This window comes from Cotesia glomerata, linkage group LG7 (genome assembly GCF_020080835.1).
Source record: "Cotesia glomerata isolate CgM1 linkage group LG7, MPM_Cglom_v2.3, whole genome shotgun sequence".
Taxonomy (NCBI): Eukaryota; Metazoa; Arthropoda; class Insecta; order Hymenoptera; family Braconidae; genus Cotesia; species Cotesia glomerata.
The window spans coordinates 19134423-19149504 of NC_058164.1; the positions used below are offsets into that span (position 1 = coordinate 19134423).

At 29.1% G+C, this 15082-nt stretch overlaps 1 protein-coding gene across 1 annotated transcript; it reads right to left on the reverse strand.

Moving 5' to 3' along the window:
• Positions 1–10561: 10561 nt before the first annotated feature.
• Positions 10562–13337, reverse strand: LOC123269305 (E3 ubiquitin-protein ligase MARCHF2-like). The gene is made up of 5 exons (XM_044734912.1): positions 13248–13337; positions 12993–13156; positions 12472–12692; positions 11038–11393; positions 10562–10586 (listed from the first exon to the last, which is right to left on the reverse strand). The coding sequence occupies exons 1-4, from the start codon at positions 13300–13302 to the stop codon at positions 11102–11104; spliced, it is 732 nt and encodes a 243-aa protein (XP_044590847.1). The 5' UTR covers positions 13303–13337; the 3' UTR covers positions 10562–10586; positions 11038–11101.
• Between the last annotated feature and the right edge of the window lie 1745 nt (positions 13338–15082).

The following is a 15082-nucleotide window of genomic DNA, read 5'->3' on the forward strand; positions in this document are numbered from 1 at the left end:
AATTTATAATAATTTTTCAAAAACGTTAAAAAAAAATAAATTTTGAATAAAACATGAAATATAAATTTTTGATAATTAAGAAATCACATCGAGATAATTTGATATCGACGGTCTAATTAGCAATTGGTCTAACTCCTTATTTTTTAGAGGGTAATTTTTTTTTAATTTTGACGCTGTTATAGTTCGCTTGTAAATTATTTGAATGATCCTAACCAAAATATTATACCTCTATTAAATATTAAATGCTTTATTAAAGTGATAATAAATTTCGAACTGATTGTATTTTCGTACAAATGGAAGATTCTTTAAAATGAAGTTAGAAAATTTGCTACTTAGAACGTCGACCCATGCAGGAAACCCCCAGAGTTGACAAAGGGGCCAGGCTTGGGCCAGTACTGGGAAACCTAGCTTCGGCGTACCTGTATTGGCCCATGCGTGAGCCAGGCTGTTTAACCCAGCCTTGGCCATGCCAATGATTACCCAACCTTCAGCCAAGACTGGCTAACCCAGCCTTGGCCATTCATTGGCGACCCAAGCGTGGACCGAGACTGGTTAACTCAGCCTCGACCATGCCAATGATTATCCAACCTTGGGCCAAGACTGGCTAACCTAGCCTTGGCGATTCATTGGCGACCAAAACGTGGGCCAAGACTGGTTAACCCAGCCTCGACCATGCCAATGATTATCCAACCTTGTGCCAAGACTGGCTAACCTAGCCTTGGCGATTCATTGGCGACCCAAGCTTGGGCCAAGACTGGGCAACCAAGCCTTGGTCGGCCCAATTATTACCCGAGCCTGGGCCAGAACTGGGTCACTCAGTCACGGCCGCAATGATTACCCAAAAATTAGCCAAGATTGGGAAACCTACACTGAAAAAAAATTAACTTGATTCAAGAAAAAAATTCTTGAACCAAGAAAATAACTTTGAAGAGTTTAATTGTCTTCAATCAAAACGAAAAATTCTTTAATTAAATAAAATTTACTTAAATCGAGAAAAATTTCTTAGTTTAAGAATTTTTCTACTCAAATCAAGAAGATGAAATTCTTAAAAATTATTTACTTGATTTAAGTAAATTTTTTTTTCTTTGTAGCCATGGGCGTTGAATGGCAACCCAGACTTGAGCCAGAATTGGGTAACCTAGCCTTAGCCATTCAATGGGAAATTCAAATTTAATAAATCATTAAGTAATAGAATTTTAAACAGTAAACATTTATTGTTTAACGAATATTTGCTAACAAATTTTAAAATTTAAAATTTATTATTTAACCAAGACAATTGCATATCGTCAAAATTGATATAGTCTTAAAAAAATTAAAATATAATAATTTACAGTTGAATTTTTTAATATTGATAATTTTATACATAAAAATTTATCATAAGATATTAAAAATATACAGAACGATGTACAAAGTTTAAAGTAATATAAGAACTTGACTCTTGCATTTTTTTAACTATAATAAACATTTGTAAAAAATAGTTTATTTTCATCGAAACACAATATTAAATAACATAAATTATATAAATAATAAACCGCCACACTTCGTCACCATATAGATTTAGCTTATCAGAATAATGAGATGTGCATCAACTTATCGGTCGTACGGTGTAAGGGTTAGTTATCAGTCTGGCAAGTGCGCGTTAATATTCAGTATACATACTGGCATTAATATTCAGTATACATATGCGCAATATACTTAATGTTAGTGGCAGTTATTATGGTTAATTTTTTATGAAAAATGCAGTAATGACAAATCGATGATTTATGACTTAATACTATATTTTTTACCGCCAGAAATTCGCGTGATGAAATATAGTTAATGTAATTCGCTCTAAACTTAATTATGCAAGCACTAGGAAACGTCTAGAACCAAATTATAGAACTATGAGTCTATATGATTATATTCATCGATTATGCTCTTCACCTATTATTGCTGTTAATGTCTATAGTTAATCATCTGCATAATATAAATAGATAATGTATGTCGACGTTTATAAAAAAAAGTTTATAAAAAAACTCAAAAAAATTTCCATAAAACCACTGTTAATTTTAGTCCAGATATCCTTATATTTAAAATAATATATAAACACCACCGAGAGGTTTATTACTTCGTTTAAATATTGAACTGCCTAGCTCCCATTTATATAACTCTACACGCATATCTAAATGTTATAAACTTTTTATACTAACCCTCAATCCCTAACGCTAGTTCATCATATTCCAAAGACATAATAATATGTCGGTGAAAACGGTATTGACAACGACCACTTACTTGGACTCAATAAAGTTTGACATCACCTCGACATACTTTGCTCATAATATTATATTCTTCAAATAGAATCAATTTTAGCTAATTAATTATAGATTAACCATTGAAATAACATTAATTAATTGTTAAGTATTGTAATAGTATGACAATGCTGATCACAATATGGATTACAATTGAATTCGTCAATTTTATATATGACAACTACTAATTTCGTAACTAATCATAACAACCGAGAAATGATATTGAAGTCATTTCTAGTAATCAATACCATACTGATGTGTACTTTTTTTTTATGGGCAAAGGAGGATGCTGATTTTGTTTTGACTCGTGATTGGTTTACCGCGGGTTGTGATGCTACACATAACATTAAATTTATATCTTGCGCCAAAATACAAGATTAAGTAAATTGAGGATTTTGTTATATTGGTTAACTAACTTTACTTGATGTGTATATACACAGTAAAAAAATTTTCGTAAAATTTAACATAAAATTTTGTGTAAATGTTTTTTTTACATAAAATTTATGTTAATTCTACACAAACGGTTTGTATTGATCAATCCATCCATTTTTTAACACACTCAAGTGTTAATTCAAAGTAAAACTACACTTTTTTAATGTTACTGGCCAACCAACACAAAATTTATGTTAAAGAATTCTTCATATATAGTCACGTATGCCACACAAGATAGACATGTAAATGTGATAGCCTCAACGTCATTTTAATTTGGTGGATTTTGATTTGTGTCATTACGTAAAATACTTAAATGCAGCTAATAAATATACAATTGTAGTGTATAGCAATTAAAAACTAAGTAAATAAAGGGTAATTTATATTAAAACATCCGATAACAGAATTGTAACCTCCCTAGCGGTTTTGTAAATGCCGAAAAAATGTCGCAATTATACAGTATTAATGCGGTATTTTTTCAGCATTTTTTCGGTTGTTTTGGTCAGTTTTTTTATCGAAAAATTACGGAACATTTACCGTAAAAATGCGATACATTTACGCTAAAAATTTAGAATATTTACGCTGAAAATGCGGCATATTTACGGTAATAAGGCGGTAAAATGATTGTATTAAAAACATATTTAAAAAATGGTGTCAAATTAAATAACGCTCAGACTGGGATTCGAACCCAGAACCTCCTGGGGACATGTCGGCTACTCTACCATTTGAGCTACCCGGATTATACCATACTGTTTTTTTGCTTATTCTATTTACATTAAGCCACACCGTCCATCTTACGATAAGCATATTTAAAATTAAATAATATAATTATATATGTGAAACAATATAACTTTTCGATTTTAGAAAATTTTCAATTTTCTAAGTGAGAAATTAAAAATTGAAATTAAAATTAGAATATATTTACTTAACATATGTATTATTCTATATTAATTACTGCTAAATACCTAATTAAAAAATAATATTCGACATATTTTTATTCAAAAACAGTATTTGTTTTTGCAAAGTAGCGATGGAGAATAAAAAGCAAAATTTGAAATTTTTCATTTTATTCATTTCTAACATAGAAGTGAACTAAAATAAAACTAAATCTTTAATAATTGTCCATTATGTCAGAAAATATTCGGCAAAATTACTGTATTATTACGGTAATTATTTGGAATTTTTTGGGTAAAATTTGGGCATTAATGCGGTAATTGTATAGTATATTTTTGGTAACTGTACAGCATAAGTGCAGTATATATACTGGATAACTACAGTATAAAAACTGGCCAAAACAACTATAGTTTAACCGCATTATTGCTGAATTATAACGGTAAATGTACGGCATGAGCATAAATGCCGAAAAATTACGGTATTTTTACGGCATTCTCAAAACCGCGAGGGCTTAAAATTCATTACAAGGTTAATGTCCTTTCTAGTGTGAATCTAGAAGACAGAATAAATTTTAAATTATGAGGAAATAAATAAAATAAGAAAAATTATAAATTTTATGATTATGAATCTAGCAGACATGTTGATTTTTTTTGACAAATTATTTACAAGTTAAAAATACTTAAAAAATTACACGAATAATTCTTCAAATTTTCTACAAGTGAAATTTTTTTTTAATTTTTGTAATAATTTTTCATTAAAAAAAATTGTAAAAATTTTCATATTCCGGCTAACTTAATTTGTATTTATTTTTTTGAATTAGACAAAAAAATAAATAATTGAAATTAATAAATTATTAGAAAATAAACTTGCAGTTTTTTTAATTTTCTACATGTGCATTTTTCCTTTAATTTATTATTTTCAATTGCTCATGTATTTTTTTTAATCACAAAATATATATATATATATATATATATATATTTAAATTATTAGTAAAACTCACATATTTGACAGCTGATCTGAGTAACACAAAGAAAAAGTTACAATCAACACTTTATTTGTGTTATGGATAACATTTAAGTGTGTAGAAATCCGAGAATCAGCCAATGAAAGTTTTAACATATTTTTGTGATACTTTTAACACAGAATTATGTTTATTTCATCAATACAAACAGTATGTGTAGAATTAACATAAATTTTGTGTAAAAAATCATCTACACAAAATTTTATGTTAAATTTTACGAAAAATTTTTTACTGTGTATGACATATACAAGTCTAACAATAAGACTTACACCAAAAAGAAAGACGAGATTTAATGTTTTACCACGTTTTATAGAACATGCGAAAACTCGTTAATAAGATATATTACAAAGTATCAAGTTATCACTAAACTTATAGACTCTAGATGCTAATAATTGTCGCTATTTATACAGTTTTTCGAGAGGGTGGGCCTTTTTATGTTTGATTCGGAATTAGAATAGATTTTCAGGAGTAAGAAAATTATGTGACAAAAAAGTAGAGTGATTTGGTGGATTACAGGGCGGAGTATTTAGCAAACATAGGATTGCAGCATTAGGTATAGCGGGAGAATTAGACCGTTGCCATTAGACCCTTGGCCAGGACACTAAAGCAATTCAAATATCCCATACCTGTCTAGGCAGATAATTAAATGTCTCAACCTATAGATTAAGTTATTTGTAGCACAACGATAGAAAATAAGTAGGCCCAAACCATTTGCAAACTAATTACTAATATTACAATAATTAAATCGTCTTATTTATTTATTTATTTAAAAATTTAGACCCTGAAACCAAAGCTCCCTAATGGCCTTACACTAATTATACAAATATTCTTAACATTTATATAATCCACAAGGCGCGAAGATATTTAATATTAATAAAGATTATTTCAAAATGATAATAACAATTAAAATTATATTGTAAAATAAAATATGTGACGTTGACTCAAAGCAAATAATTAAAGAAAAGTTCTGTAAGATTAATTAATTAATTAAATATTGTTTATATATCGTATCTAGATAAGAAGAATACATAACATTTTGATCTGAATTCACTGTAGTCAATGATTTGCACAATCTCCTCCGGTAACTGATTCTAAACTTTAACTGCCGTGACCAAGAACGATTTATCATATGTTACCGTCCTAGCATATGGTAAGCTGAGCACATCTGTCTGTCTATCTGATCTCACCCGAACTGATGTTAATACGCTGAAACCATGCATCAATATTCTATCATGATGTAACCGCAGCATCTTAAAGACTGTGCAAGCAATCAGGAAGTCACGTCGGCCTGACAATGTCAGCCAGCCAAGTGATCTTCTGCTAGGTGTGATATGATCATGCCTTGCTAGCCGAAATATAAACCTCATGCAGGCGTTAAGCTTCCTTTGCAACTTTTTCTGCAAAGTACCAGACATGTCCGTGTAAGCAGCTGTACAGTAGTCAAACATTGGTAGAATTAAAGCTGCCACTAATCTTCTGCGTATCTGATAGTTGAACAATTCATTGTTCATTTTTAAACGTGCCAGACAACGCATCGAGCGATTACACACCATAATAACTTGATCATGCCACGAAAGAATATTGTCCAAAATAAAACCCAGATATTAAACATTGCTTGTGTAATCAATGACTACGTTATTAATCACAATCTTCTGCGCACTGATACAAGCATGATCATTTACATGTTGCGGACTTCCAAAAATAATTGCATTTGTTTTTGCGGCATTTAATCTTAAGAAATTATTTTCACATCACTCGACTATACGATTGACCTCAGCATTTAATTTTAACACTGCTTCATCCACATCAGACATTAGGCATGTAATGTATATGACCAAGTCGTCCGCATAAAAGAGATGTTTGCACTCCATTTGCAGCCCTAGAGGTGTGATAAATAATGCAAATAAAAGCGGGCCAAGCACACTTCCTTGCAGGACGCCACTTACAGAACGCAGCCAAGAAGACAAACAATCTCTATTTCGAACAGCTTGAAATCTGTTAGACAAGTAGTCTTATTAGAATAAATTTTACATTTATAATATTTTAAAACATATTAACCATGCAGAAAAGTGTTGAAGTATTTATTGCTCGTTTCGATGTTGACAGATTAAAAAAGCTATAGACCCTTTTATCAATGTTATATTTCTTTGTACTCCGCATGAAAATCGAGAACATTAAGTCTAAGGAAATCAACCAGCGTTACCTGAAATAACGTAGGGTCTCCTTTTCGTATCTAATCTAAAAATTGTGAATGGAGTGTGTCACGCCCCGTAGGGCCAAAAGTTATTAAACATTAAAAACCCGAATTTGTGGTGTTACATCAATTTTATTAATAAGTTCCCGAATATCTTCTCTGTTATCAAACCTTTTGGACACAAGAGGAGGAAGAGAAACCTGAAGTCAGCCAATCGCCACTAGGGATCGTTTTGATAATTCATTAAATTGTAAATTCAGTTTATTTTTCCGAAATTCTCTTTCACTTCGTTGCCGAGAAACCTCGGTTACCGGGTAATGTTAGAGAATCCACATAAAAATAAAACTCTTGCAGCTCCCCTGCAAAAGAAAATCTATCTAAAATTGTCCGAGCCTCCTCCTATATAGCCCGCTTGCCCATTAATTATTTAATTAATAATCTAATTCGGACATAACACACGGGTACCCGAGTCAAAATTAAAAACATATTTTGAGCCTCCACAACCTACTCGAGGAGTTATAGGCTGAAATTATGGTTTTAGATTTTTTCGACTATGATGACGCGTATATCAGAACCGTAATTTCAGCCTACAAGTGGTATATTTGTCCGCTTTTACCAAAGTTAGGCTGAAATCACCGTTTTAGAACCATAAATTGAGCCTACTGAGCCTACATCTCTACCGTAAAAAAGATCCTTATTGGTTAATACGATGTAGGCGAGGGGAAAGAAAGGAAAGGGGAATGGATTCAGATAAAAATGGCTGCTGTTAGCGGCATGCTATGTCCGGCGCATGCCATTTGATAAAAAAATGATAAAAAAAGGATTTTGCCAATGTCATATCTATATTTTATTTATATTGTAGAGCTATCGCAAATTCAGACTGTGTGACTCTTAATTTAAACCTAACATTTGCTAATTATAGAAATAACATGAAAATCCGTTCTAACCGAGATTCGAACCCGAGCCGCGCGCTTGCCAGACCGATAACTAACCCCTACACCGTACGACCGATGAGTTGATTTACATCTCATCATTCTCATAAACTAAATTTATATGATGACGATTTTTCTGAAATTTTTGTATCTTTCTCTACCCTATTGAAAATAATTTTCAAAATTTTTTCAAATTTTCTTACTAACCAAAAAGTTACAAGTTATTTAAAGAAAAATATGTTTTTTGTTAAATAACCATAACTTTTTTGAAAATTGACTTATTGGGATGTTTTTTTTGAAAATTTTTGTTTTTAAATGTACTTTTAGAAAAAAAATAAAAATAATAATTTGGATCAATATTCAACGTTTTTTTTTTAAACTTTCGAAAAAAAAACGAAAATTTCGGGATAAATGCCATTTTTGATTTTCGATTTTTTTGTATAAAATATTTCAGCATTTTCTGCGAATTTCCTGAAATTTTAAGTAGCATTTTTTTTCTTACTATTTTTTTTTAGAACTGAAAAAAAAAATTTTTTTTTAAATGTTTGTTTTTCGTTATAGCACTAAAAATTTTTCAGCAGATTTAGAAAACTTCAAAATTCAAGAAAAAAAAATAAAAACAAAAATTAAAAATAACAATCATCGAAAAGATTTGATTATTATTTTTCAATGAAGTTAGATCAAAAATTAAAAAAAGCATTCAATTTTTTTTTGTGTTTTTTTTCCAAAACTACATGCAACAACAAAAAAATGAAATTGTTGTTTGATCCATTTTGGAACAACGCATGAACTTTCAAAAATTTTGAGGCAATTAATTTCAAACAAAATTTGTTTGAAATTATTTTCATTTACACAGCAAAAAATATTTTTGTTGAATGATTTATAAACAGTAGACTTGAATGGAATATGATTTCATTTTTTTACACGTTTAAATAATTTACATATCCTAAATTCAGGAGAATTTGAGTATTTTCTCACTAAGACTATAGTTTTGAAAAAAAAAAATAATCCAATCTTATCGATGATTGTCATTTAAAATTTTTTTTTCTCGGATTTTGAAGTTTTCTAAATCTGCTGAAAAATTTTCAGTGGTATAACGAAAAACAAACATTGAAAAAAAATTTTTTTTTTTCATTTCTAAAAAAGACAATAGAAAGAAAAAAAATGCCACTCTGAAAATTTTAGGAAATTCGCAAAAAATACTGGTTTTTTATAAAAAAAATAAATCGGAAATCAAAAATGAGCATCATCCCCAAATTTTCGTTTTTTCCAAAAGTTAAAAAAAAACGTAGAATATGAATCCAAATTATTATTTTGATTTTTTTTTTTTCTAAAAAGTACATTTTAAAACAAAAATTAAAAAAAGAAAAAATCCCAATAAGTCAATTTTCAAAAAAGTTATGGTTATTTAACAAAAAAAAAAAATATATTTTTCTTTAAATAACTCGTAACTTTTTTTTGGTTGGGTAAAAAAATTTGAAAAAATTTTTAAAATTGTTTTCAGTAGTGTAGAGAAAGATACAAAAATTTCAGGAAATCGAAAATCGTCGAGGTCAAGAGTGGTCGATTTGGCATGAAATGCCCCATATATAAACCCGAATATGCTAACGATAAACATTAGAAAAAGTTCAAGTTGAGATGTTATTGCTTATTACTTTCCGTATATTTTATGAATTATTGATCAATTGTTGCAACATTAATTACAATAGTCATAATTTTTATTTCAACTCTACACTTAAAAAATTTTTTGCAACGATAAAAGTTAAAAATTTTCTAAGTCCAGTTTTTTAATTATAAAATTTTTGCTATTATAAGAATATTATATGTTCTAAAAAATAAAAAGATGGAAACAACCTACAGACCCTCGAGGTAGGCTCTTTAGGCTCAAAATACAGTTTTAAACTGTGATTTCGACCTCAACAGCCTATTTTTAGGCCGATGAGGGTGAAAATACAGTTTTAAATTTCCATGTAAACCCAACACGAAAGAAAGGAGGCTCAATAGGCTCAAATCATTTTTTTAATTTTGACTCGGGTAAACACCTATAATATTGGCTGCGGACAAGGGAATTAATTAGATTAGAATTTTAGTTAAACGATTTGAAAGGCCTATGCGGTCAAACACGAGATTCAGAACGTTCACACGGCGAAGTGAATTGCCATATACGATTCTGCGTAAAAATGACCGGGCATGAACAGACATGAGCGGGCATGGCCAGGCCTGAATGTATTTTACTCATCAGGTATGACCATGTCTAATTGCAGGTCTGATCATACATGAACAGGCATGGTAATGTCAGAACATTTTTTCCCGGGAAGTACTGCATAGGTTGAGCATTATAGTGTTCACGCCACACCGTTTTGACTCCTGACTTACAATAAAACTAAAGTAGAATTCGTTTCAGATTATACAAACTTATTTTAGATGTTTCATATTTCCAATCAATGATATTTACTTTAAATCTTAATTTAATATCCTTATATATATAGATATCTGGGTATTTACTATGCGTATATATCCAAGTATATAATTTTGAGCAAATTCGAATTATCCCAAGATATATCATATTTCATAACATCCTAAGATACCCGATTTTATATATAAACTAATAAAATAATAAGAATATATTCTGATCCTGAATTACCATGTTACCATTGGAATTTTTCCTACAATTTTATTCCCGTGTACTTATAATTTATTACATTTCAAAGATATTCAGAAAGCATACTGCTAAAGGTATTCATTTCGTTTTTTTTCCTTTAATTCGAAAAAGGTGTTACTTTGAAATTATAAAAAAGCGCTTAAAATTTCTTGGAAAAAATAGTTTATACAGGGTGTCCCAAAAGTAACGGACGCCATTGTAGCATCTGATGAAAAAAATAATTCTGAGACGAAAAGTCCTTAGCCATTTTTTAATTAACCGCATAGATAATTAATTATTAATTAAAAATAACGTCTCTTTATATTTATTAGAGAGAGAGCGCCAGTGTCCAGTAAAGTATGTGCCAAACAAAGACACAACTAACTGTATGACTAACTAGCTTCTATAGCTAACGTAGTTACACACATTTACTTACACATTCACACGTGCAAGCGTCTTCGTTTGGAACGCACTTGACTTGACACTAGTGCTCTCACTCTAACGCATAAAAGGACGTTATTTTAATTACTAATTAATTATCTATGGGTCTGATTAAAAAATGGCTAAGGACTTTTCGTCTCAGAATTATTTTGTTTATCAGATGCTACAATAGCGTCCGTTACTTCTGGGACACTCTGTATATATTTTTGATTATCGATGTAAATTAAGAAATATACGCATATTTTTATGTACTATGTATGATTATACTAATGATTCTCGCACTGGTTGCTGTAAATTTTGATGATTATTTAACAATCTATTGTACCACATTCTAAATCCATTTGAAGTATTTACATCATTCAAATTACTGTCCATATTTGTATTATTATTATCATTAATTATTTCACTGTTACTTTCATCATTTCTATTCAATGGTCTTTGGATACTATTTGAATGTATTACATGTGTCCTGTCGCTATCTGACCCATTTTTAATCAGCAATTTGATATCTTTATTTTTTTTATGCCACAGTCTCCATGAATGCAAGTGAAATCTAAAACATAAAGAAAACATTATAAAACTGATGGATACACACTGATAGAAAAACTAATTTGACTTAATGTTACTACTATTATCTTGAAGCATGAGCTCTAATTTGATTCAACAGTAGTAAATTTTTTAAATTCAGAAGAGCTGAATAAATCGAAAAAAAAATGAAATTTGAAAGAAAATTTTTTTTTAAATCAAATAATTTTTTAACTTCCCGTTAAGAAAATCAATGATTTTCTAAAAATCGGGAAGTAATTGTTTTCTACCCGATTTTTGCAATCGAGGTTTCATCAGATCTCGATGTTTCGAGGTCCTAGGAAGCCATTCTGGCTATTTTCATATGGAGAAAAAAAAGCAGCACTTTTTGTACAATACTTAGTGTTATGTATCAGTTCAAAACACTCGAGAAATTATCTATTCTGAAGTTTTGAGTTCTTTGACTTCAAAAACACTACTTTTATACTTTTTCGAGCTCTTCTTTAACAATTTTTCTTTGCGATATCTTCCGATTGCGAAAAGTTAAAAATTATTGGATGATGAATGTTTCTAATATTATTAAAATTCGTTACTTACAAATTCTAACTAAACATTTACTGGTTCGAATCATTGTAGTTAAGGAGTCAGAATATTTAAAACACAAAAAAGAAAATGAATAATAAATGTGAACAAAACTTGGAAAAGATCAATCAAAATAAGTTATATTCATGTCGATATTTTCTATATGGGTCTATAAGAAAAATTTTGATAATCGAAAAAGGGTATAAAAATTTATAAATTATGTGTATCAAAAATTATAATGTAAATAACTCGGCTACATTTGTAATTGACGATTTAATATTATTATTTTTGTAAAAATTTCTGAAGTTCTTAGTGTTCATTCAAAATCTTTATATCGAGTAGGTAAAATAATAAAATTTATACATGAGAGAAATAAATTTTTCGTGTAGAATCAATTTATATTGACCCAAAAAAATATTTAGGAAACCAAAAATTATCTTGATTGAAATACAATTTTTTTGAGTCATGAAAATTTTCTTGGTTCAAATAAACCTTTTTAAAGTAACATAAAAAAATCTGCTTACCTTATTGTAACAGCCAGCCAAATACAATAAATAAGAATCAATATAATTGATAAAGTTAATATTATAGTGCTTTCCCAAGTTTTAAGTTGTGTAAAGTAAACAATTCCAATATAGCACAGATACATTCCAGACATGAATAAAAATGTCAGAACAAGCACGCATATTGAGTCAACTATCAATCCTCTGGAGTTACTTTTTATCTTTAGCCATTGTTTGAGTGACTGTATTTGAAAATAAAAATATAATGATTATATAAAATATTAAAATATATAAACTAATACGGAGTTTAATTCCATATGTTAAGATTCGACAGAAATACAGTCGACGCTCTCTGTATTTGACCGCTCTCTGTATTTGACCACATTCTTCCTCTGTATTTGACGATTTTACACAGCTCTTATGGACAAGGACGAGTCAAATACAGAGAATGGTCCTGTACGGGCGAGTCAAATACAAAGAGCGTTGACTGTACGTTCAAAAAAAGGTTCAAAAAATTCGACTTGAGAAAAATTTCAACTTACCACCATAACTGGCTTGTTCAATGTTTGAAGAGGAAACCTGTATTTACATATTTCACACGATCGAGTATTTGACGTGGTAAGCCATTTCTCTAAACAACTTATATGCATAAGAGCTACCGTTCCCGAACATTCACATGGTTCTACCAATTGCTCCAAACTTTCATCTAATTAAAAAAAAAAAAAAAAAAAAAAAAAAAAAAGTTACATCAATAGTTACACAATTTAACCATTACAATTAATACCAATTCTATATACCATCATGGCAAATCCGACAGGTGTTCACATCAAGACTCTGTTGGCTACTTAACATTCTTTAATCTTTAAATTATTATGCCCGAAATTTAGTGAAATAAGTTTTATTTTCTAAATATTGTATTGATGTTCTTTGATTTAAGAATTTATTAAGGACAAGCTTGTAATGTACGCTTACAACTACACTCAGATATTTATTCAAAAATAGATTTATTTATATTAAATAAGCTGTTGACTTTTGGTCAATTCCAAATTAAACTGCGTAATTATTACCAATAAACTGAATCAATACTAATAATGTGTATAATGTTACGAGAAGTAATGACACTCAATTTCATGATAAAACTGGGTATGTGGAACAATTAAACGAAATTTTTATTTGGTTTTGATTTGACGTCACATTAATTAATAAGTGGTCAGCTAACGACTTAGTGATAAAATAGAGTTTTTAGAATTGATCACCTTGAAATAATTTTAATCGTTTTAGTTGTCTCCGTCTAGTTCGATAATGAAACTTATAATTATTATTTTATTTTTTTCTATGTAACATTGAAGATTAAGGTACTGTTACAGTTTTGTTTAATTTATATATATGTATTATCCGCATGAGTAGTTAAATTTTCAGAATACCGGTAAAAATGTAATAGTTTTTAATAAATATAAGTAATAAAAAATTTTATAAAATGATATACATTGAAAACATGCCCGTAAAAAAAAACAGTTTTCAATAATGTCTCGTGAATGGAAACGACTTCTAGTTTATAAAATTTTTGAAATTGTCTATTGTCGGAAAATAAGTTTTGATGAAAATTATTTAACTATAAATTTAATAAATGTGTTTTGTTTAAACATTTATCAGTAGTTTAAAAAAGATTTATAATAAAAGTGGGAAAATAATATGATATAGTGTAAAAATTTTTATTGTTAAGGAATTATATTCCCATGTTGATATGAAAATTCAGTAAAATAATTAATTCATTATGGGCAAGTCTATATTTCTTGAGTCGCGTAAATAATATTTGACGAAATGGCTGATTAGACTAGGGTATTCAATAATTTAATAATTGAAGAAATGTTTTTAAAAATCTGAAAAACAGTTGGAGCTGCAGGCGATCTCTGGAATTTAAGCTCTTTCAAAGCTCAAAATTACTTAAAAATTTACCCATTACGAAATAATGGCAGTTTTATAAGTAATCAGTACAGCAGTTAAGATTTTATTTAAAAAAAAAAACATTTTTTTGAAAATTTTAGTTTTAAGTTTTTTCAAAGTTACCGAGTTAAATTAGTTCAAATTTACATGAAATGTACGGGCAATAAAATTTTTTGGAATGTCGGAAATTAAATACATACATATATTCTTCAGAAAACCATTATGAGGGTAGTAAAAACACACAGAAAAAAATAAATTATAAAATATGCTCAAATTTATTTATTTATTTATCTAACGCCGATTGGCGGTGCACATCAATACATAATTTTTAATATTTAGTATATTTAGTTTAGGCATTTCCGGTGAAAATTCAAAATTTGGCCGGAAGTACCCAATTAAATCTCCTGTTAAAAAATTCTATTGTATATAGAATATATACAATATATTCTATACTGAAGTCATTACTATCAAAGTTTGGAGATTCTCCTCCGAAAAGAAGTCGTCGAGGGAAAACCACGATTTTTATGAGTCTTAAGTATCACGAAGAACTCGAAGAAAAAAAAGATCAAAATGAAGCAAAAAAAAAGGACCTCAGTTAAACCAATAAAAAAAAAATCAAATAAAATCAAACCCAAAAAATTTGAAAAAAAATGCTTAAAATATAAAAATGAGGATATCCATTGTCTTT